Consider the following 23,755-nt stretch of genomic DNA (forward strand, 5'->3'; position numbering starts at 1 on the left):
TCGGAACAGCCAGGTTTTAAGGGCTTTGCGGAAGGCCTGGAGGGTGGTGAGGGTTCGAATCTCCACGGGGAGTTCGTTCCAGAGGGTCGGAGCAGCCACAGAGAAGGCTCTCCTCCGGGTAGTCGCCAGTCGGCACTGGCCGGCGGATGGAATTCGGAGGAGGCCTAATCTGTGGGATCTAATCGGTCTAGTGGAGGTGATTGGCAGCAGGCAGTCTCTCAAGTACCTCTCATATGATGTCTCATTTAACAACCAAATCACTTAGTGATCAAAAATTTCCATCCAGATTGTGGTTGCAAGTTGAGGGCTGACTATAATTACTATGATAATAATTCTAAATGTGAAGCTTTACAGATGAATTAGCAGAGGAAACCTTGGTGCAAATTTGTGTTGGCCTGGTGGATTTCTGCCTTTATTACTAATCAGCTAAACATTAGTGGCCACTTTAAGGTGGCAAATAGTTTAGATGCTATTTTGCAGTGATCAGTGTGCATGGTTTATGCACATTTGGGAGGCAGGGGGGGGGACCAGCAACAGTTGATTTTCTGTCCAAGAAAATCCAATATCTCATTCACAAAGAGAGGCATGACTCCTGTCTGAATTCCAACAAGGAACAGATTTTCATAATTTTTGTCCTTCTGGCTGTTGATCTGTTACTGACCTGTACTCCACACAGCTGGGAGGATTTGGGTTTTTCTTTCTTTATCTTGGCTTGATCCCAGATATGAAGTTGTTTGCTTTTTACTTGAATGCACACATTGTTTACTATTATAAACGATCTCCCCGTGGAGATCCGGACACTTACTACCCTCCCGGCCTTCCGCAAAGCTGTTAAGTCCTGGCTGCTCCAGCAGGCCGGGGCGCTCTCGAAATATTCAGCCCCCCGGAGATTGTGATTGTTGTATATTTTAATGTTGTTTGTGTATTATTCCCCCTCCCTTGTTTTATTGTAAGCCACCCGGAGTCCTTCGGGAGTGGGCGGCATACAAATCAATAAAACTATAAACTATATCTATAAACTATAAAGACCTGCGAACAGATGTGAACTTTTCCAAAACCGGGATATTAAAAAATACATTGTCTGAGAACATTCTAGGTATGGTCCAACACTTGCAGAAATCAGCCAGTAAGCTCTTTAATGGGAGAGCCGGATTCTAGTGAAGGTCACACCATAGAATGGGATGCTGATATTGCTTTGTGAAATGCAACTCTGCTATTTGGGGAAATAAATTGGATTTGCTTGCCTATGAGCCCAGCCCAGACATATGAATATCAGCCTGGTAGATCAAGACTATGCCTATCTTTCTGGCCTTTGGGAGATTGGCCTGTAATCCCATCAGTTTCAGAAAGAGTCCAGCCTGTTGGTTTCTGAGGAGAGATAATTCTAGTTCCTTCCTTTTGATGGGAAGTGTCAGAATATTGGCAGGCACTCTTCAATTTTAAAATAGAACCAGTTGCATCCAGTTGAATCATCCTTACTGTCAGGACCAACCAGGCTGATGATTCAAGGAGGTGCACATTCCATCGTTGTCATGGCTGAAACTGAAACAGAGAACTCGCAGCTGTACTATCATTGATCTGGCTCAGTTTTCACTGTCTACTTGTCCGTCTCTTGGGGTTTGAATGACAGAAGAATGGAAGCTTCCACCCAATTAGCCAGCGAGTGTCCTTGGTTCTGTGGTGGGATTTTACTTGGTCCACACACAGTAAGTGAAGATCTGCCATTCGAGTTCTTTTGAATGAAGAGCAGCCCTGAGCCATAACATGGCAATTGCCTTAATAACTACAGGTATTATATAAAACCACACGGGCAGCTCTATAAACCACAATTTTACAAAATGGAATAAGAGCCCTCACCTTAAGCAAAGCCCTCAGCTGCCCTCAGATTGAAATCGACAAAACATATTTTTTTGCTTTGTAAAGTAAACATTGCCACTGTATAAATAAGGTTAGTAGGAATAATAATGTTTAATAGCAACAATCATAGCAATAATATCCTGGGATAAGAGTCAGATAAACAGCATTTTTTCTAGTCTATGACTAGGAAACAGACAACCAATATAAATAATATAAATATAAATAATATAAATATAAATAATATAAATTAAATATAAATATAAATAATATAAATTAAATATAAATTAAATATAAATATAAATATAAACATAAACATAAACATAAACATAAACAATATAAATATAAATATAAATATAAATATAAACATAAACATAAACATAAACATAAACATAAACAATATAAATATAAATATAAATATAAATATAAATATAAATATAAATATAAATATAAATATAAATATAAATATAAATATAAATATAAATATAAATAAATATAAATATAAATATAAATATAAATATAAATATAAATATAAATATAAATATAAATATAAATGTATGTATTTATTTAGTGTCACAACCCCCGGTATGCCCAAATATGGGAGGAATTCACTACTTCCATTCTCTGTCCATCGGCTCATCACAAGAGACCATCCAGACAGAAACCCAACATTTTTACTGTTGCTTTTGTTATATTTGTGTTGTATTTGTGCTGATAAATAAGATAAATAGGTGGTTAACACATCTGCCTAATATGTAATACAGCCCAGGTTCGAATCCCAGTAAGGGTATGGCTAACTGATGAGAGCTAAATAGCTTGAAATAGATCTATATTAGTCTCCCTTTATTTATTTATCAGCACAAATACAACACACACACACACACACACACACACACACACACATATATACACACATATATACACACACATACACACACATACATACATACACACACACATATATATACATACATATATATACATATACATACACATATACACATACATACACACACACACACACATATATATATATTTCAAACTCACAGACAGAAAAAGAAAAAAACAAATAGAATTATTTGGGAAAAAATAAATTAACAGAGATAAATAGGTAGATAATAGATAAACATATTATCTATTTATTTATCTAAATAAATCTATCTAATGTAGAGAATGCTAAATCAAGAGACGTAAACATCTATATACCAATCCGGAAGAGATAACTGAAAAGCCAAAAAGAAAACAGAAAGACCAAAACTTCTCCTCACCAGCAATCAGCACCCAGATAAGCAAAGATCAACACCACAATTAACACTAGACCAACAATCAAGGAGCAAACAATACCCAATCAAGGAACCATAGACTCAGATAAACAAGCTAGCAGTAAACAGCAACTTAATCAAGGTAACACCCAGACCACAATCACCAACACTGACTGAGTAAACCACTGGCATGTAATATGAGAGCAGACCTCACTCATTTACTAGGAGTAAAATTTTGACCTAGTTGGGTTCAGAAGTGCCTGCAAACAATAAAACCAAGTTCAGAAAGACACCAGAGCTCAACCCTGAGCAACAAATACTTTCTCTTTTTGGAAGAAATGTCCTTCTGGGTTCAGTTCCAAGTGGGGGGAAAAGACACCGGAAACATGGAGGCTGCTTGGAAAGATGGTTTAATGGTGGACAGGACCACACAGCTTGAGCTCCTGAACAGAAAAGGGGGATCACATGCTTCCAGATGTTGGGTGAAGAAGAAAGGAGAGAAAAAGGGGCTTACTGAAAGTTCCTGAGTTTTTTATACTCTCTGTTCAGCCCCACCTCTCTGTTTCCTGTACCTGTGTAAGAAATGTATTCTGATTGGTCGTCAGACTCCCAGGGGCGAGGAGTCTTAGCTAACTTTGTAGGTTGTGTGTCTTCTGAGTCCCAAGCTTGGTTGAGCACTGCTTCTTCCCAGGTGTCCTGTTGTGAGATGGGTAAAGGGCTAATACTATCATGCCTTAATCCCATCACCCTGGAGCTGAAGTGGGGAAATCTTTGTTATGTAGAATAGACTGGCTCAGGCATTTTAATGGTTTATTGACAAAGGTGGGGGCTATTAAGAGTGAGTCTGTTTCCTACCTAAAAACATGTTTCTCCATTTTTTATCCAGGGAAATATAATATTTTGCTTTTTCAATATTTCCCAGGATATTTCATTTTTCTAGGAGAGGGGTGAGTGCTAACTTCCTACAGTTCTATCAATAAATCAATAATTTTCAAATGAGGCTAATACCAAGAGACAAGTTTTCCATTTCTCTCTCTCTAATACCTATTTATCTCAGTTATAGTGACTTATTTCATTTTTTTTCATTATTTTGTTCTTATGTTAAGTCAAATGGCTAGATATTGCTGGTTTTAAGAGACGGATGGAGTAGGACTCACTTTCTGCTCTTCTTTTTTTTTAATGAATATTTTTATTTTCATTTTCATAACACACACTCACATGTATACTATACATAGCCCGTATCATATGGTATTAAATAATAATTACATCAGTTCCTCTTGTCAACAATGCCCAGAAAAATAGAAACCCATTATAGCTCTTCTGCTCTCCATACACCTCTTTCTTCTACCACCCTCCAACTTTCTATCTTCCCTCCATCATCCTTTTTTACTCTACTTCCCCTCCCTTTCTACTACTCCTCTCTCTACAATCCACTCCTCCTTATCCTTCTCATCTTCCCCCCTTACACTCTCTCCTATCCTTCTCTTCCCATCTTTCTTCTCCCTTCTATTTCCCACTCCTCCTCTCCTTGGTGTATTTCCGCTACATGTCAATATGCTTAACATATCCTAGTTTTTTTAAAAAATAGTAATAATAATAGCAATGAAAATATAAGGAAAAAAAACAGTATACATGTGGGGTCAAATTACATTAAAATCTAACCCGTCTCATCAAACCTAATATATATCCCTCCCCCCACCCTCCCCCCCAACCTACCCCCAACCTACCCCACCCCCCCAGCTTCCCAGAACCCGTACATCATTTTTTGTGATGTCTTTATAAACAACGTGATGAAACACATAATGAGAGCTATCTGCTATCCATAAATATGAAGATGTAGACCAAAAGGCACATTGTGATGCCTCCATCTGGAATGGGGTGATCAGTCGTGAGTGATTTCCCAAGGATATCTTAGGAATCTGTTCCAAAAGATTAATATTTTTATTGACGTGGACTAAAGCAATCTTTATTGGTTAGCTATGCACAAGATCCTCTGACGTTCTTATTTGTCCCCACTTCCTATCTAATGTTGCCACAGAATTATTTTCTCTTTGATTTGTTCAGGGCAGTTTCAGCCATTTTGGAGAGAATAGACACGGAACCAGAGGCTAATATATGCAAAAAATACATTCAATAAACAGAATTGGATTTAGGACTTAATTCATATAGCTGAGCCAGGAGACCTCAGAGTGGCCTGAGGTGATATGACACATCTTTGGGCAGCTCACATTCTTTGCAGTTTTGCTCCTTGGCTGTCAAAACATAAATAACAGAGATGGGTCTCACAATATTGAAAGTAGATGAATGTATTACTTTTGACTTTTCCCCCCAGAGTAGAGGGATGAAATTAAGAACAGAAATATCCTGGTGGTTACAGGTAAAGTAAGCCCCCCCCCAATGTTTTCTGATGCCTGTGTTAGAATTCATTCAGTCTTTAATTAGTAGACTGAAAAGCAACCAATTATGTTTGTAGAAGATCTTGATTACCTTAGGAATCCTTCCAAATACAAGCTTTACACTGATCCAAACCTGGTGTACCCCTGAATGATTCTAGGGGATTCTAGTGGTGGGCATGTGAAGTCTGTTTAAACTTTAGAAGGTCATGCCATGGCTGCTTCTTCTGAGAAAACATGGCATCTACATTTTCTGCATTTCTTTTTTAGCTGTAGTGCGTGAACTGCTGTCTTATTCCATTTCCCAGTCCTTCCGTTTTCTCTCCCTTCCTTTCCTTAAAACAAAAGCGTTGGGATGTTTTGCTGCCTGTTCTGTTTGGCTATATTGCACGCCTGCAGAGTGGCAAACACAGCTAGGGAGAAACAAAGAAACAGACAGGATACCCACAATTATTAATGCCAGTCTGTTGGCTAATGGGAGAGTATGCACAGGGACTGAAGGTGAGGAAGGTGAAGATCCACATGATGTACTGTGAAGTTGTGCAAAAGTATTACTGTTGGGGGAAATAAAACCACTGCCTCTGTAGAAGGGACTTTATATCCACTTTTGTGAAGCTATGCTTAATATGAAATAATGTCAAGGTAAATAAAGCATGCTTAGATAGTTTAAATTCAGTCTATTATTTCTTAGCTGAGAAATATTTTTAATGTTCAACTCCTACTGAAGATTTTTACAGATTTATCAGCACAAATACAACTATGTATGTATGTATGTATGTGTGTGTGTGTGTGTGTGTGTGTGTGTGTGTGTGTGTGTGTGTATGTATGTATGTATGTATATATATATATATATATATATATATATATATATATATATATATATATATATATATATATATATATGTATGTATGTATAAGATTTTTACAACCCCTGGTAAGCCCCAATTATGGGAGGAAGCTAACTGCTTCCATCATCTGTCCTTCGGCTCGTCACAAGAGTCCATCACGACAGAAACCCAATATTTTTACTGTTGCCTTTGTTATATTTGTGTTTTTTTAATTTGTGCTGATAAATAAATAATTATCAGCACAAATAAAATCAGCTGATAAATAAATTTATCAGCACAAATAAAAAAACAAAAAAAAACATTATATATATATATATATATATATATATATATATATATATATATATATATATATATATATATATATATATATATATATATATATTAGTGTTACAACCTGAATATGAGAGGAAGTTCACTGCTTCCATTCTCTGTCCATCGGCTCGTCACAAGAGACCATCCAGACAGAAACCCAACATTTTTACTGTTGCTTTTGTTACATTTGTGTTGTATTTGTGCTGATAAATAAGATAAATAAGTGGTTAACACATCCGCCTAATATGTAATACAGCCCAGGTTCGATTCCCAGTAAGGGTATGGCTAGCTGATGAGAGCTAAATAGCTTGAAATAGATCTATACTAGTCTCCCTTTATTTATTTATCAGCACAAATACAACACACACACACACACACATATATACACACATACACACACACACACATACACACACACACACACATATATATACATACATATATATACATATACATACATACACACATATATACATACACACACACATATATACATATACATACACATATACATACATACACACACACACACACATATATTTCAAACTCACAGACAGAAAAAGAAAAAACAAATAGAATTATTTGGAAAAAATAAATGAACAGAGATAAATAGATAGATAATAGATAAACATATTATCTATTTATCTATCTAAATAAATCTATCTAATGTAGAGAATGCTAAATCAAGAGACGTAAACATCTATATACCAATCCGGAAGAGATAATTGAAAAGCCAAAAAGAAAACAGAAAGACTAAAGCACCTCCTCACCAGCAATCAGCACCCAGATAAGCAAAGATCAACATAAATAAATATTTTTAATGTTCAACTCCTACTGAAAACCTTCCCCTCTCTTTTTAACACCATTGGGCTAGATCTGGGCCAAGTCATCTTAGAATTCAAATTAAATCAGGTCTAACACATGTTTAGCTTGGATGTATTTGTACGAGGGGTCCTTGGTGCTCTCTGAGCTTTTCCTGCTGATGTTTCATTACCCAAACTAAGAAACATCATCGGCGCACGTCATGCTGTGTTTGAACTCTGTAGATCAAGCTAACAGCCTTGAGGGAAGCATCTCTGCTTCCAAGACAGATTCTCTATATTAACACTTCTTGCTTTCTTCTGCAGGGTCTGGGATGCTCTAACAGACAATTACATCCCATCCATCACTGAGGACTTGAGGGATCCCAACATCGAAGTGCTCAACGGCAATATCTCCGACACAGAGGTAGTTACCTGGATGGGCAATAGCAATAGCAGTTAGACTTACATACCGCTTCATAGGGCTTTCAGCCCTCTCTAAGCGGTTAACAGAGTCAGCATATCGCCCCCACAGTCTGGGTCCTCATTTCACCCACCTCGGAAGGATGGAAGGCTGAGTCAACCTTGAGCCGGTGAGATTTGAACCGCCGAACTGCAGCTAGCAGTCAGCTGAAGTGGCCTGCAGTGCTGCACTCTAACCACTGTGCCACCTCCGCATATCTCAACTTTCCCCTTCATTGCTCATAAGATAAAACAGGCGACATACTTGTGCTGAAGCTCTGTTTGAAATTCAAGAAGTAGGAATGGCTGTCTTAAAAGTTAAAATAACATTTGGCTGTCTTTTCACAAGGCAGAACCTAAGAATATACCAAAAATCCTTCCTGGATAGCAGTACAGACTTCCCAAGTTTCCATAAATAATAATATTCCCATATTTATGTTGGGTATTCTTAAAAAAATAGTTGGAATCATAGACACTTCCCATTCCTTCCTTCTCCCCTATCTGTTTCTTTTAAATCAGAAAAATATGAGTGAAATTTAGCTGGCACTGGTCTGTTTCAATTAACACAGAACCATTGCATAATGTACAGTAGCTTTCATTGTTGATATCGGTCCTCTATTAGCAGTAAGCCAGTTGATGCTCTGCACTGCAACTTCCCTTAATGCAACTTTACGGTGTTCCCAGCCACAGTGGAAATTGAACATCTGAAGGGCACCAGATTGAGGAAAGTGGTTTTAGGGTTTTAGGGAGATGGAATTTAAATTCTGTTAGAGAAGCTCAGTGTCCCAGTTGTGGTGGAGATTTGAATGTTGGGGAGAAGAAAAAATATGACCTCTTACCTAATCTGTGGGATGTGTGCGTGTAGCCTCGAAGGCTTAATTGGGCCTTCTCTTCTTTATGTCACAAAAACCTTTCTTTGAATAAAATTCCGAGGTATGATTTTGCTCCCAAGCAAGCATTTCTAATAATTACAATAGTCATTGAGAAGGCTGAAACCATTTTTGCGGTACTGCTTTGAAGGAATCTGGAGGGAATGATCTCCTCTGTAGTCTTCTGAGCCCTTTCTAGTGCTCTCCTAATATTTAGGAGTTCGGCTTCCACTTGTCTCAACCAATACAGCCAATGACAAGGGATTGCTGCAGCTGTGATGCTAAACATCTGGAGGGTATTTAGCAGCTCCCCTGCCATAAACTCATCTTAGGTTTAAGGTTTAAGGTTTTAATGGATTTGTATGCCGCCCAATCCCGAAGGACTCCGGGCGGCTTACATAAAAACAAATTTAAAAATATTAAAAGAATTTAAAACACAAGACAAAGCGAATTAAAAGAACACAACATACATTCAATCTTAGTGGGGCTGGAGTTCAATCAAGATCAACAGCCCCAGGCCTGCCGGAACAGCCAGGTCTTAATAGACTTTCGGAAGGCCGAGAGAATGGGGAGGGTCTGGATCTCAGGGGGTAGATCGTTCCATAGGGCTGGGGCAGCTACAGAGAAGGCCCTCCCCCGAGGAGCCGCCAGACGACATTGTGTAGTCGACGGCACCCGGAGAAGGCCCATCCTGTGAGATCTTATTGGGCGCTGGGAGGTATGTGGCAGGAGGCGGTCACGGAGATATCCAGGTCCTAGGCCATGTAGGGCATCTTCTGTGGCCAGATGTGCCATACTTTAACCTGAGGATGGAAGGAGCCATTGGCTTAGAGCTCATCAGGTCCTTCAGGATCCTTAAAGATCCAACCTGGAACCAAGGAGAAATTTTCTGACAGTGAGAACAATTAGTCAAAGGAGCAGCCTGCCTTCCAGAGTTGTGGGTCCTCCATCACTGGAGGTTTTCAAGAGGAGATTGAACAGCCATTTGTCTTGAATGAAATAAGGACTCCTGCCTTAGGCAGGGGGTTGGACTAGAAGACCTCCAAGATCTCTGACAGCTCTACGATTCTATGTAGGGCACCGCTGGCAGAAGCACTGGTAAGCCAGGACCTCTTCCAGTGCTGAGATGACCCTACATCAACTAACACCATGCAGTGTATACTTCCCATTCCAATCAAGGTGGTCCTTCGGTACCTCACTCTTCCAGGAAAGGCAATTTGAAGCATCTTCCATACCCTTTGGGGAGCCCTTCAGTAGCCATCTTTTCCTGTGCAGTGAGTTGTGCAATCGACCACTCCAGGAAACGGAGAAGTTGACAACACCAGCCAATGCAGCAATTCAGCAGAATAAATTGCAACAGTCAGGGAAATGGTGAGATGAGCACATATTGATTGCCTTTCCAAATCAAAGTCGTGAGACAGCAAGGGCAAGCTGGAGAGCCTGTGGCTTGAAGGGAATGGCGAGAAAGGATTTCCAGATAACAAGGCAGATTCCGTACTACTATCACCTCTTCCTCCCCACTTTCCCCAATGTCTGTCCAGATTGCTGCCTTTAGAGATGTCCCATTTGCTTTTAGTTTGCCTCCCTTTTCCTGGTTCCCATGAATCCACTGAAAGCAAATCATATCAAAAGAAGATGAATATTAAAAATGTCTTAAAAGCTACTTGTTCTCCCCAGAGACCTAATAAAGAAGGCTAAGAGGGTTAACCCAGTGTGAAAAAAATGGTCATTGTAACATCAATGTAATGATGATGATGATGATGATCACATTATATATTTAGTAACATATATCTTAATATTGGGGGTGAGGTTCTAGGAATATGTGCTGGTGCGAAAATATATTCACCTATATATCTTAAATGGGAATTATCACAGTGGAAGGAATAAGAATGATTTTTCTAGACATTTCAAAGATCTTGAGACATGGAGAGCATTTAGTATAATTTTCACTTACAATGTAAACTTTCTGGAGCTCTCCATTCAGAATTATAAATTACATAACAATAAGATAGCAATAGCAATAGCAATAGCAGTAGACTTATATACCGCTTCATAGGCCTTTCAGGCCTCTCTAAGCGGTTTACAGAGAGTCAGCATATTGCCCCCAACAATCTGGGTCCTCATTTTACCCACCTCAGAAGGATGGAAGGCTGAGTCAACCCTGAGCCGGTGAGATTTGAACCGCTGACCTGCTGATCTAGCAGTAGCCTGCAGTGCTGCATTTAACCACTGCGCCACCTTGCTCACCAACTTGCTCAATCAATAGATCACAATGTTTTCCAACCTTGGCCATTTTAAGATGTGTGGACTGCAGCTCCCAGAATTCCCCAGACAGCTTTGCTTTGCTGACTGGGGCATTCTGGGAGTTGAAGTCTACACATCTTAAAAGGTCCAATGTTGGAAAATACTGCTTTACAGGAAATGCAAGGCAACTGGGTGGAATTTGTCTATTTGGAAACACAACACAGAGAGACACACCCCAAAGGCTACATTCAACTTTGAAGAGGCACAGTCCCTCTGACTGATGGCCTCACCCTGCCGTAAGCTTCAAATTTTGAGGGTTTTTTTTCTCTCTCTAGCTGTTACTTTAAATTATCTCTGTGTGTTCCTGATGCCTGGTTGTAAGGTCACTTGAGGACGCGTTTGGAAATTAAAATGGTAACTAGTCTTCTTGGCAGGCAAATTTCAGCAGGTATTAACGCTTTCTTGTGGGCTTGCCAGTTCCCCCTAGAAGGAATGGAGATGATGCTGACACTAAGGGGGAAAAATCCTTCCTCTTAAAACTGCTGCTCGGACAGCAGCAGTTTTGGTCTGTTTCTGTCAAGCAGGACCTTGAAGAAGCTGTTTCTCCTTCAGTTCTCCAAGATATTTCCTAGGACAATTTTGCTTGACTCAAGAAATCTCTCCCGTTTCTTGGACAATTCCTTCTCCCAGATCTTGACAGAAGTAATCCAGTCAAGTATGCTCAGTGAAGGGCAAACATACCACTATTCTGTGTGTGTGTGTGTGTGTGTTAGTAAAGCACTATCTGGAGTTTGAGAAATGCCATAGATCCATTTAAAGGTAGAGCTTCATTTTTTTGAAGTGAAAGGTAAAAAAAAAATGAAGGTTTTCTTTGTCCAGTCCAAATGTGTCCAACTCTAGGGGTTATCTTATCTCTATTTCCTAGCTAAGGGAGCCATTGTCGTCTGAAGATGCTTCTAGAGTTATATGTCTGGCATGATTATACATTAAGGTGCACAGAATCTGTTACTTTCCCACCAAAGTGTACCTATTTATCTACTCGCTTACCTAGCATTTCGAACTTCTAGGTAGGCAGGAGTTGAGGCAAGAACAGGAGCCCTCCCTGTAACGTGGTGCTTGGATTGTGTACTGTCAACCTTCCAGTCAACAAATCCAGTGTCTTAACCACTTGGCTACAATCCCTCAATTGTATGTGCTATAAGAATTGGTGTGAGATTCCTTCTTTTCCCTCTACCTGTAAATCACAGCAGCACCTACATGAGCCATGGTGGTGCAGTGGTTAGAATGCAGTACTGCAGGCTACGTCTACTGACTGCCAGCTGCCTGCAGTTTGGCAGTACGAATTTCACCAAGCTCAAGGTTGACTCAGCCTTCCATCCTTCCGAGGTGGGTAAAATGAGCACCCAGATTATTGGGGGCAATAGGCTGACTTTGTAAACCGCTTAGAGTGAGCTGTAAAACACAGTGAAGTGGTATATAACTCTAAGTGCTATTACTACCTTCCTTCCTTCCTTCCTTCCTTCCTTCCTTCCTTCCTTCCTTCCTTCCTTCCTTCCTTCCTTCCTTCCTTCCCTCCCTCCCTCCCTCCCTCCCTCCCTCCCTCCCAGTGGTTAGAATGCAGTATTGCATACTAATTCTGCCAACTGCCAGCAGTTCAATCCTGACCGGCTCAAAGTTGATTCAGCTTTCCATCCTTCCGAGGTTGGTAAAATGAGCACCCAGATTGTTGGGGGCCATATGCTGACTCTGTAAACAGCTTAGAGAGGGCTGTAACGCATTGTAAAGCAATATATAAGTCTAATTACTATTGCTACATGGAGCCCATATTTGCTACTGAATCTGCTTGCTGTTTTCTTCTTTTTTTCAGATCCATGAGAAGGAGGAGGAAGAGCTTAATGAGAAGAGTGAAAACGATTCTGGTATTAATGAGGAACCTCTACTCACAGCTGATCAGGTACAAGCAAGCTCCCCTCCTGACCTTCCCTTTGGGAAATATTGGAAATAAAATCAGTTATTTCTTGTAGCACCTGCAGTTCCAAGGGATGATTTTTGCAGTAAGGGTTGTCTATGTGTGTTGGTGTGTACCAGAGGTGGTATTCTGCCAGTTTGCCCCGGTTTGGGTGAACCGGTAGCAGCGGCGGTGGTGGGAGGCTCCACCCATCTGCCCAGACATTATCACTGACGCGTCGCACATGCGCAGAAGTGCCACATGCTCGTGCGCTTGTTCCTGGTTCTGAACCAATAGCGAAGATAAGAGGAAACCATTACTGGTGTGTATGTATTTGTGGGTGGTGGAGGTTCTTTTTCAACATCTAGGTGCTGATTGACAGTTTGGCCTCTTTCCCCCCACAAGAATTTGCCCTCTAGATCACAGGTCCCCAACCCAAGTTTCCGTGGTATGCCAGCAACCGGACCATGCAAAGAAGTGATGCCCTATTCGTAGGATACAGGCAAAACCACGCGATCTCTGGTCCATGGGAAAACCTTTCTCCATGGAATTGATTCCTGGTGCCCAGAAGGTTGGGGCCACTACTCTAGATTCTAGAGCGGGTGTCAGCAACCCACGGCTCTAGAGCCACATGCGGCTCTTTTGCCCCCCTGCTGTGACTCCCTGTCGGCTGAAACCCACCACTGCTTCCCACAGAAAACACCGGGAGCCACAAAACATGGGTCGACGTGGCTGGGAGGCTCAGGTGATTGGGTGGGAGTGAGTGATGTTGAGTTGGCCACGTCTACCCAGGTTTTGTGGCTCCCGGTGTTTTCTTCTCTGTGGGAAATGAGTCCAAATGGCTCTTTGAGGGTTTAAGGTTGCAGACCCTTGTTCTAGAGTATCTGCTACAGGTAGACCTTGAGACCCAGCCAGCATTTGGACAGCTCCTCTCTAGAATGGAAGAAGATGGGTGATTAGTACAGGTAGTTCTCGACTTATGACCTTAAGGGAGTCTGCTCCTCACAGTTGTAAGGTACAGTGGTCATAAAATGGGCCCATGACAGTCATTGTGGCAGTCATTAAACAAATGCTGCCATCATTAAGTGAACCAATGGTTCGCTGAGGAAGTTGAAACCTGGAAGTAAATGCCAGTTTTTGGCAAAACCTCGTAAAAGCCATCATATGATACTGCAAACGGTTCCACCACAAAACCGCGGTAGACTAAAGCGCGTGTGACTAAAGCGCGGTGACAAAACCGCACCGTCAAAACCGCGCGACAACAGCGCACCGACAACAGCGCGCCGACAGAAGCGCGCTGTAACATAACCCTAAAAATAACCCTAAACCTAACCCTAAACCTAACGTTAAACCTACCCTAAACCTACCCTAAACCTAACCCTAAACCTAACCCTAACCCTAACCCTAACCCTAACCCTAAACCTAACCCTAAACCTTACCTTAAGTTAAATCGCGCTTCTGTCGGCGCACTGTTGTGGGCGCGCTGTTGTGGGCATGCTTTTGACATCGCGGTTTTAGCGCCGCGGTGTTGTCGGTGTGCTTTTGACGTTCACAGTTATGTCATGCCACGACTGCAAACAGCCATAAATTCTTTGTCTGTGTTATTGATGGGGTGGATAGAATTGCCATTCAGAGCCTCTCCCCGTAAGTAATTCTGACTTCTGTCTGTCTATCTAATCATCTGCCTGCCTGCCTGCCTGCCTGCCTGCCTGCCTGCCTGCCTGCCTGCCTGCTTGCCTGCCCATCCATCCATCCATCCATCCATCCATCCATCCATCCATCCATCCATCCATCTACCTATCCTGATATTTTCATGTGTTCCTGTGTGTATGCCTGGATTCCCAAATGCAATATATGCAGACACATGCGCACACAAATATGAAATGATAAGCAGACAAAAGTGTATTGCAGCATCAATGAGGAGAGGAGATAAAGGCTATCAACCGAGTCTTCATTAATATCAAGACCTGACATTTCTATCTACTTCTGCCTTGGACATAATGAAAAGAGAGCCCTTCTCAGCATGCAGGCCACATCCTTTCAATGGCAAGGAAGAAACGCAACCCACCTCCAGATAAAAATGCTTGTGCAGATTGCTAAATATATTTGAGATCTGGCTTCATTTTGCTGGTGTTACTTAATAAGTGCCAGTCATTCAGAACAGTAATTGTTTGTGGGCTAATTTGCCAATGTTATGGCTGTTGCATAATTTATGGCAAGATAGCAAATGGCACAGCATCTGGCTGAGACCATCTCCCATTGGCCAATTGTAGCGATGATACAAAGGAAATGCATGTTATGAAACAAATCAGTTGCAGCAATTTCTTAGCATAAAAAAGGGATAAGAGTGCATTGCATAATCTTATGGAACAGAATTATTAATTCTCTGCCCATGATCAAATATGCAAGTTTTCCCCAGTGTGGATCTCTCTGGTTCGATATTTGGACTACTACTTCAACCCCAATTATAGGGTAGATTAACAATGTCTATTCAAATAGAATATAACAGAATTGAAAGGGACCTTGGAGATCTTCTAGTCCAACCCCCCTGCTTAGGTAGGAAACCCTATACCATTTCAGACAAACGGTTATCCAATCTCTTAAAAACTTCCAGTGTTGGAGCATTTACAACCTCTGAAGGCAATTTCTGTTCCATTGGTTGATTGTTCTCGCTGTCAGAAAATTTCTGTTTATTTCTAGGTTGAATCTCTTCTTGGTCAGTTTCCATCCATTACTCCTTGTCTGGCCTTCAGGTGCTTTGGAAAATAGGTTGACCCCCTCCTCTCTGTGGCAGCCCCCCCCTCAAATATTGGAACACTGCTATCTGTCTCCCCTGGTCCTTCTCTTTACTAGACTAGCCATACCAAGTTCCTGCAACTGTTCATTGTATGTTTTAGCCTCCAGTCCTCTAATCATCCTGGTTGCTCTTCTCTGCCCTCTCTCTAGAGTCTCAACATCTTTTTTTACATCATGGGAGGTTAAATAGTGGGAGGTTAAAAAGAAATTTGGTTAATTCTTGATATTCAGGCAAATGCTGGGCTGGAACGTAATACAATTACCACATTTTGATCAATTTCCAAGTTAGCCATTCCCTGTGTGTCAACTTGTATAAACTTACGTTCAACCTTGACATCTGTCCTCTGTGTTTCCTAATTTAAGGCCAGTTTTTGAAGGAGGGGGAGGCATCTTGAACTGTTTTAAGAATGCACATCCTTGTAGATTAGTCATCCCCAGCCTAAAGCACTCAGGTGTGTTGGCAACAACTAGCATTGTTCCATGTTGGTGTGACTATAATGGCCTTTCCAGATGGTGCAGGAGATAGTTTTACTCACCCAGGGGCCATGAAGCAGGGGAAGCCTGTCTTAGATTATAAGCCATTGCAGCCAACTGTAAGTAAAGTGTTTGAGTAGCTTTGGTAGGAAGCCAAGGTATAACTCTGTGAATTAAGAAGCTGGAATGTGTATTCCTTTATTATGTCATTACTGCATGTGTGTCTTGGTGAGCTGAATAATTCAGCCTCCATTAGAGATATTTAGATCTCCCAAAGCAACTTCCCCCCCAACCTGCCATGTTCCAAATGTTTTGGATTACAAGTATGATGGGCAAAACAATTCTGGCTAGAGATTCTGGAATTGTAGTCCAAAGACATCTGTGGATGGCAGTTTAAAAAAAAGCAACATTTGCTAAGAGTATTGGCGTAAAGTTTTAGTTCTGCAATTGGCTTGGCAGATAAGAATGTTTATCTGTCTCAATTTCCTATGTCCATTTACTGTCCATTAATTGAAGTCCTTAAGGGTTTGTGGAATTAGAGATTTTTCAGCTGCAGTGATTGTCTTTATATTCCTGGTACTAATGCAGCCTTGGTGCTGAGTGCCTTAGATCAGGGCTCTCCAACCTTGGCAACTTTAACCCAGTGGACTTCAACTCCCAGAATTCTGGGAGTTGAAGTCCTCCAGGCTTAAAGTTGCCAAGGTTGGAGAGCCCTGCCTTAGATCATACAGTACTGCCTCCCCTCATACATTCTTGTCCTAATAACAGCAGGCATCCAAGAAAGCAATAAGTTAAAGTGTCATTAATCAGGTCTAATGCAAGGAAAAAAGGAGTTAGGTTACTGTACAGAATCTAGGGAACAAGGATACTTTAGTCCAATGTTTTTCAGTCCTGGCAACGTTGAGATGTGTGGGCCTCAGCTTCCAGAATTCGTGGCTGGGGAATTCTGTCCACACACCTTAAAGTTGCCAAGTTTGAAAAACACCACTCTAGTCCTCATTGATTTCTGAACACATTAAAGCAGGTCTCTGTCAATTGTTGGATCCTTCCCCCCCACTTTTAATGGATGAATTAATGTTTAGCTTGAGGTAAAGCTGGAATGTCTGCTGTGTTTGAATACTTTTTCCAGGCTTAGAGAAATTTATGTCATCTACCCACTTACGGTACTTAGAATTGCTTAGAAGTCTGAAGTAAAATCTGTGGGTGAATCAAGGCAGATGGCTACAAGGAGAAGGTCTTTTTAAGGGTGAGCCATTGGCAGATATGGTGGGCCTTCATAAGGATGTCTTTCTGGTGATTGCTGAAGCCATTTCCCCTTCTTTCAAGCATTTATATAATTGATTTTAAATTTAACTCCTTGTGTTAGCTTTTTTTAAAAAACTCCCTATTAAAAGTTCTGATTTGTGCTTCTCTTATTCTTTTGCTTGCTGTATGTGCTTGTTATTCGGAAAAAATGTTGTAATCTGTCCAGAGAACTGGAGTTTGGGATGATTTAAAACAATTCTAGGAGGTGAATTCAGCTCCTGGAATTCTTAGCAATGTGGTTAAGGAATTCTGGGAGTTGTAATCCAGATGTTTTAAAGTTACCAAGATTGAGAAATACTGCTTTAGAGACTGAAAAGGGTATCAAAGCTGGATGTGTGTGCATGTACAGTGATTGTGTGTTAAAGGACGAACAATACAATGTCTGGATTGAGAGTACCAGGGCTCCAGCTGCCAGCTGCAGGGGGTAGAGACAGGAGGGAAAAGTATTGGCCCTGATTCTCTCTGCCTTTAGGAAGGTTCTGGAAACATGGCCCTGATGTTGTCCCTTGGACGCCAACAACGGTGACGGTTGCAGCATTGAAACCGGCATAGAATGAATTCTGCTGCTCGTTCTGATTTTCTGGTTTTTTCTTTAAGACTGATTATGGGTAGTTTTTATGTTTTATATTAATTTTAACTTGTGTTTTTATTGGATTGTTTTCACCTGTTTTGAGCTACATAAAGTCACTTAGATAAGATGGGTGGCCATTTAATTAATACAAATTAATTAAATGATGATGATGATGATGATGATGATGATGATGATGATGATGCAAAATAATTGAAGATACAAAAATCCACTGACAATCCAAACTGCCGACTTTGCAACAACAAAGTTGAAACTGTTTCACATTTAATATGTGAATGCAGCCAAATTGCACAAACTGATTACAAAGCTAGACATGACCGAGTTGCTAAATTAATCCACTGGTCATTATGTAAAAAAATATGATTTACCTGTATCCAAAAAGTCATGGGAACATAAAGTGGAAAAGGTTATTGAAAATGGGAAGGTGAAGATCTTGTGGGACTTTCGAATACAGACGGATCATCATTTGGAACACAACATGCCAGATATCACAGTTGTTGAAAACCGAAACGTACAATTTAATTGATATTGCGGTACTAGGAGATGGCAGAGTCGAAGAAAAAGAACTGGAAAAAAAATCATGAAATATCGCGACCTGGCCATCGAAACTACGTGATTATGGATGGAACATGTAACAGTGATAGCCATTATCACTTGGTACCATGTCCAAGAATTTTTATAACATACATCAACAAATTGCAGCTTCCTGCAATAACACCAGTGAGACTGAAAAACACTGTGCTATTTGGAACGTCATACATTTTAAGAAGGTACTTGGTTGATGTCTAGGATGTTGGCAGCAACCTGTATCAACCATTAGCACCAGTCAGTGGTATTTGTGATGCATTTTTGAATATTCAGTTGACTGAGTTTCATGTTTAATGAATAAAAGGTTTGGTTTATTGGATTTATATGCCGCCCTTCTCCTAAGGACTCAGGGCGGCATACAACATTAAAAAAAACACATATTACAAGTTAAAAAAAAAAAGAATATCCCAAACAAACCCAATTAGGATTAACAATAACATTTTAAAAAATCAATTAAAAGATATAAAAGATATAATAATAATAATAATAAAATTTGAGAATCCTCTGAATACCACCAGCATTGATCAAATCATAATCAGTTGATTGCAAAAGGTATCTTTATTTGGAATAGCTGACATCTCGCAGTGACATCTTTAAACATCTTTAAACACAGCAATATCTTTATCATCAAACATCAACACCTGTCCATTCCAGCTCTTTGGGAAGGATTTGATCAGAGGATAAAAATGCCAAGTTCAGTCTAAGCATCTGGCTGGCTGTGCCACCAACCACAATAATAATATTTTCACCTTCTGTTTTGCAAACACCTACAAACATTGGTTGGGCATCGTCAGGAAGAAAGCTGGGCTAATGAAGCTTTTCTTTCCTTCTTAAGATTTCACTGTGGAGGGTTATTGATTTAGCACTGGCTCTTTTATATTCCTTTCAAGAATTCACATCGTGGTTTTGGGCATTTAAAATAAGGCTTTAAAGTACTTACTTATTGGAGGAAAAAGTCCCTCCGTTTGTTTGTCGTGGGTGGTTTATAACCCAATTGGGAATTTGTGTTTTTCAACTATAAGGTTTCCATAGTAACATCTCCTTTTCTGACACACTGAAGCCAGCCATTACCTTTAATTGATTTGACCCATTGTTCTTTTTGCAGGTGATTGAAGAAATTGAGGAAATGATGCAAAATTCCCCTGACCCTGAAGAAGAAGAAGAAATTTTAGAGAAGGATGATGGTGGAGACACAAGCAGTCAGGCTGATTCCATCCTTTTGCAGGAAATTCAGGCCTTGTCACAAAGCCTGAACAACAATTGGTCATGTGGAGGTAAGAAGGTGTGACGCATTGAAAGGAGCATGTCTTCTCTCTCAATGAAGTGTTGTGGTCCTTTGACAGCTAGTTTGTACAACTATCCCTGAAGCAGTTCAGATTCTTCTGCTTGAGAAGATAGCTGATACATATGCCCACATATTTACAAATATTGTATGGTGAAGAGTAAGGCTTGAGAGAAAAACATTAAGTGAACACAACAAATATCTAATTCCCATATGCAATGTCAAGTCATCAAATTTGGGGTGATATTGATTCAGCTGTGTAAAGAAGCTTACTTCTTTTCAATCAGATGGTGAGGTGGTTAATGGGGTGATGGAACTAGGATTGCATGATTCTAGAAGCCAAACTGTCAGGGGTACAAAACTCAATGTAACATTTAGCAGACCTCTTTCTGCTGTGTGGCTGTGAATATGTCCCTTTGGCTGTCTTTTTTTTCCTTTCTAAATTACATAACTCTGGTGAGAATGGCTTGTCTCTGTGATATGCAAGTCTGTTGTGGTTATTACACATTGCCTACCCCAAAGTTGAATTGCATCAGTGAAAAAAAGAAAGTAATGATATGGATTTGCACAAAAATCTTCTCCTTCCCCCTCTCCTTCCCTCCCTCCCATCCCTTCCCTCCCCCTCTTCTTTCCGTGCTCCCCTCCCCGCTCCCTTCCCCTCTCTTCAAACAGACAAAAATATACTGTCCCATGTGGTTCTGTTCTGTTCTATTCTATTCTATTCTATTCTATTCTATTCTATTCTACTCTACTCTACTCTACTCTACTTATTCTATTCTATTGGACTTGACTCGACTCTATACCAGTTGATTCTACTCTACTCTACTCTGCTCTGCTCTGCTCTGCTCTACTCTACTCTACTCTACTCTACTCTACTCTACTCTACTCTACTCTACTCTACTCTACTTATTCTATTCTATTCTATTGGACTCGACTCGACTCTATACCAGTTGATTCTACTCTACTCTACTCTACTCTACTCTACTCTGCTCTGCTCTGCTCTGCCCTGTACTGCCCTGCCCTACCCTACCCTACTCTACTCTACTCTACACTGTACCATGTGATTCTATTCTATTCTATTCTATTCTACTCTACTCTACTCTACTTATTCTATTCTATTGGACTTGACGCGACTCTATACCAGTTGATTCTACTCTACTCTACTCTACTCTACTCTACTCTACTCTACTTATTCTATTCTATTCTATTCTATTCTATTCTATTCTATTCTATTCTATTCTATTCTATTCTATTCTATTGGACTCGACTCGACTCTACTCTACTCGACTCTACTCGACTCTACTTATTCTATTCTATTCTATTGGACTCGACTCGACTCTATACCAGTTGATTCTACTCTACTCTACTCTGCTCTGCTCTGCCCTGCCCTGCCCTGCCCTGCCCTGCCCTACTCTACTCTACTCTACACTGTACCATGTGATTCTATTCTATTCTATTCTATTCTATTCTATTCTATTCTATTCTATTCTATTCCAGGGCAATACAGATCTTGTGTATTGATGTGTGCAGATATTTGTTCTCTTTGTGATAATTGTGGAAGGGACCTTAGTGACCTTATTATGTTTCCTTTCCCTTTAAACCAGATTTGCACCATACAGCCTTTTCAAAGGAGATTGTTTTTAATAATGCTGCATACTCTAACATTTCTGTGGTTTTGGAGATAAGAAATCACAGATAAAGAATCAGAAGTGCAGGAAAGGAGTGACAAATAGTCAAGCAAACAAAATTTAAATCACGATATAAAGCAATATAGCTCTATCCTCTTCTCTTTCAAATGTAGGATGACTTTTATGAAACAGAACATAAAGTATTTTCATTTTAGCTGCACTGTATTTTATCTTCCTCAAGGTATTGCACCAAGATGTTGTTGCTGTGACGGATGAAATCTACTCAATTTCTTAGTCATAACATGGGATTATTTATTTGTTCTGCTGATATCTTTTTCAAGGAAGGGGGGGGGTTACTTCAGTACTGTGGAGCTGGGAAAATATTTTAAATTTACTTTTTGCTCACTTTGAGAAGAGCAGAAAAAAAAGCCATGGTGGCATAGTGGTTAGAATGCAGTACTGCAGGCTACTTCTGCTGACTGCCAACTTCCAGCAGTTCAGTAGTTCAAATCTCACCAGCTTTGAGGGCAGAGGAAGACGGAAAGGAAGATATCAATTCTGCTCCCTCTATTTATCTAGAAGTCTGTGCCTCTGACATGTCAGAAGTTCGTCTCAGAACAGGACACAAATTCCATGATACAAATGGAATATGTTTTTGAAGTGTGAACTAAACTTTCCAGTTTTTGCAGTCTTTAATGCTGATTTATTTATTTGTAGGCTGCCCCATTCGTAGAACCTGGGGTGAGTTATGTTTTCTCAGAGCCACAAAAATAAGGTGCTAAAGTGAAAAAAGAAGTAAATAAAATCAACAGACACCGGAACCTTCAACCCAACTATAAACTGAACATCAAGCCATTAAAAAAAAAATCACTGTAATTCTTAAAGAGGCTCATCTATGAATGTTTTACTCATTAAGGAAGACACACATTTGCCATAGGAAGTCTCTACCAATCCTTCAGTCCCAGTGCATGTGCCTTTCTTTTAAGTCAGTATCCCTGACTTAAATATGCTCATCTGTTTCCTTGTATACAATCTGTGGACACGTATTGTGAACACACACGAAATACAAAAACTATGGAATTATCTTCACATTTGGGGAAACCTCTAGTGGGGAACAAATCTGGGCCAGCCACATCTTGGTTGCCTCTAAGCTTGCCTTCAGTAGGTGAAACCGCATTTTTGTGATTCTTGGCTTGGTGACAGAAAATTCCACTCTGTAATAATCTAAAATAATTGGGGGCTGCAGTCTATTATTTCACTAATTCAACAAGGGTTTCTCAACATCGACAATTTAAAGATGTATGGATTTCAACTCCTAGAGTTTCTGTAACCACATGCTGGCCTGGGGAATACCGGGAGTTAAAAGTCCAAACATCTTAAGTTGTGAAGTTGAGAAACACCGAATTAGAGTAACATTTTGATTGACTGATGTACTGGGCAGGTAATTTAAATTATTTTAAAAACCAAGGTTTAATAAGCAATTATTTTAAGAGGCATTCCTTCTTGCTAAGAATGAAAGGGGTTAGAATGCCTCTTTCTAAAATTGTATTGCATGTATGGTTTCTTTCATCCGAGACAATTAAGTTTTTTCCCCATTTCCAAGTCTATCTCTGTTTAACCAATTCATGTACTAAAGTGACATCACTAATGAATGAATCCATTATGGGTGTTGCGATGAATGTCCTGAAAAATAATACTTGACATTGCTAACGACCCTTGGCACTTAATACTGCAATTTGTAAGCATCTAACAGAGCTTTGCACAGATTCTAGCACTAAACTCCTTATTGTGGCCTTGGTCAGAGAGGTCCACCTGACATATGAACGCTTGTTTCTTCCTAGGTTTGGGGCACATGCCTGTCTCGGAGCTCGTGGAGCTCCTGGATCGAGTGGAAGGTGCTATTCAGGATTACTCGGAGGAGCTGGTGCAGCAGCTGGCTTGCCGAGACGAGCTGGAGTTTGAGAAGGAGGTGAAGAACTCCTTCATCACCATCCTGATGGAGGTGCAGAACAAGCAGAAAGAACACCGAGAGATGATGAAGAGGAGGAGGAAAGAAAAAGGGCTAAGTCTGCAAAACAATCGGATAGAAAGGGCAGCT

At 40.3% G+C, this 23,755-nt stretch overlaps 1 protein-coding gene across 5 annotated transcripts in view; it reads left to right on the top strand.

The window, feature by feature from the left end:
* The window catches only part of FEZ1 (fasciculation and elongation protein zeta 1), a 48,113-nt gene that overhangs the window by 14,448 nt on the left and 9,910 nt on the right, over positions 1 to 23,755 (top strand). For 3 of the 5 annotated variants that reach the window (XM_087706291.1, XM_087706294.1, XM_087706295.1), the window contains exons 3-7: positions 7,800 to 7,899; positions 12,915 to 13,001; positions 19,853 to 20,021; positions 22,375 to 22,398; positions 23,499 to 23,755. The exon at positions 23,499 to 23,755 is cut by the window's right edge and continues 15 nt beyond it. In XM_087706291.1, coding sequence (XP_087562417.1) covers positions 7,800 to 7,899; positions 12,915 to 13,001; positions 19,853 to 20,021; positions 22,375 to 22,398; positions 23,499 to 23,755 — 637 coding nt within the window. The remainder of the gene's footprint in view (positions 1 to 7,799; positions 7,900 to 12,914; positions 13,002 to 19,852; positions 20,022 to 22,374; positions 22,399 to 23,498) is intronic. The other 2 variants (XM_087706293.1, XM_087706296.1) reach the window with 2 other exon arrangements.

This window comes from Thamnophis sirtalis, unplaced genomic scaffold, assembly GCF_051295495.1.
Source record: "Thamnophis sirtalis isolate CommonGarterSnake01/CBP01778 unplaced genomic scaffold, rThaSir2_p1.2 scaffold_2, whole genome shotgun sequence".
Taxonomy (NCBI): Eukaryota; Metazoa; Chordata; class Lepidosauria; order Squamata; family Natricidae; genus Thamnophis; species Thamnophis sirtalis.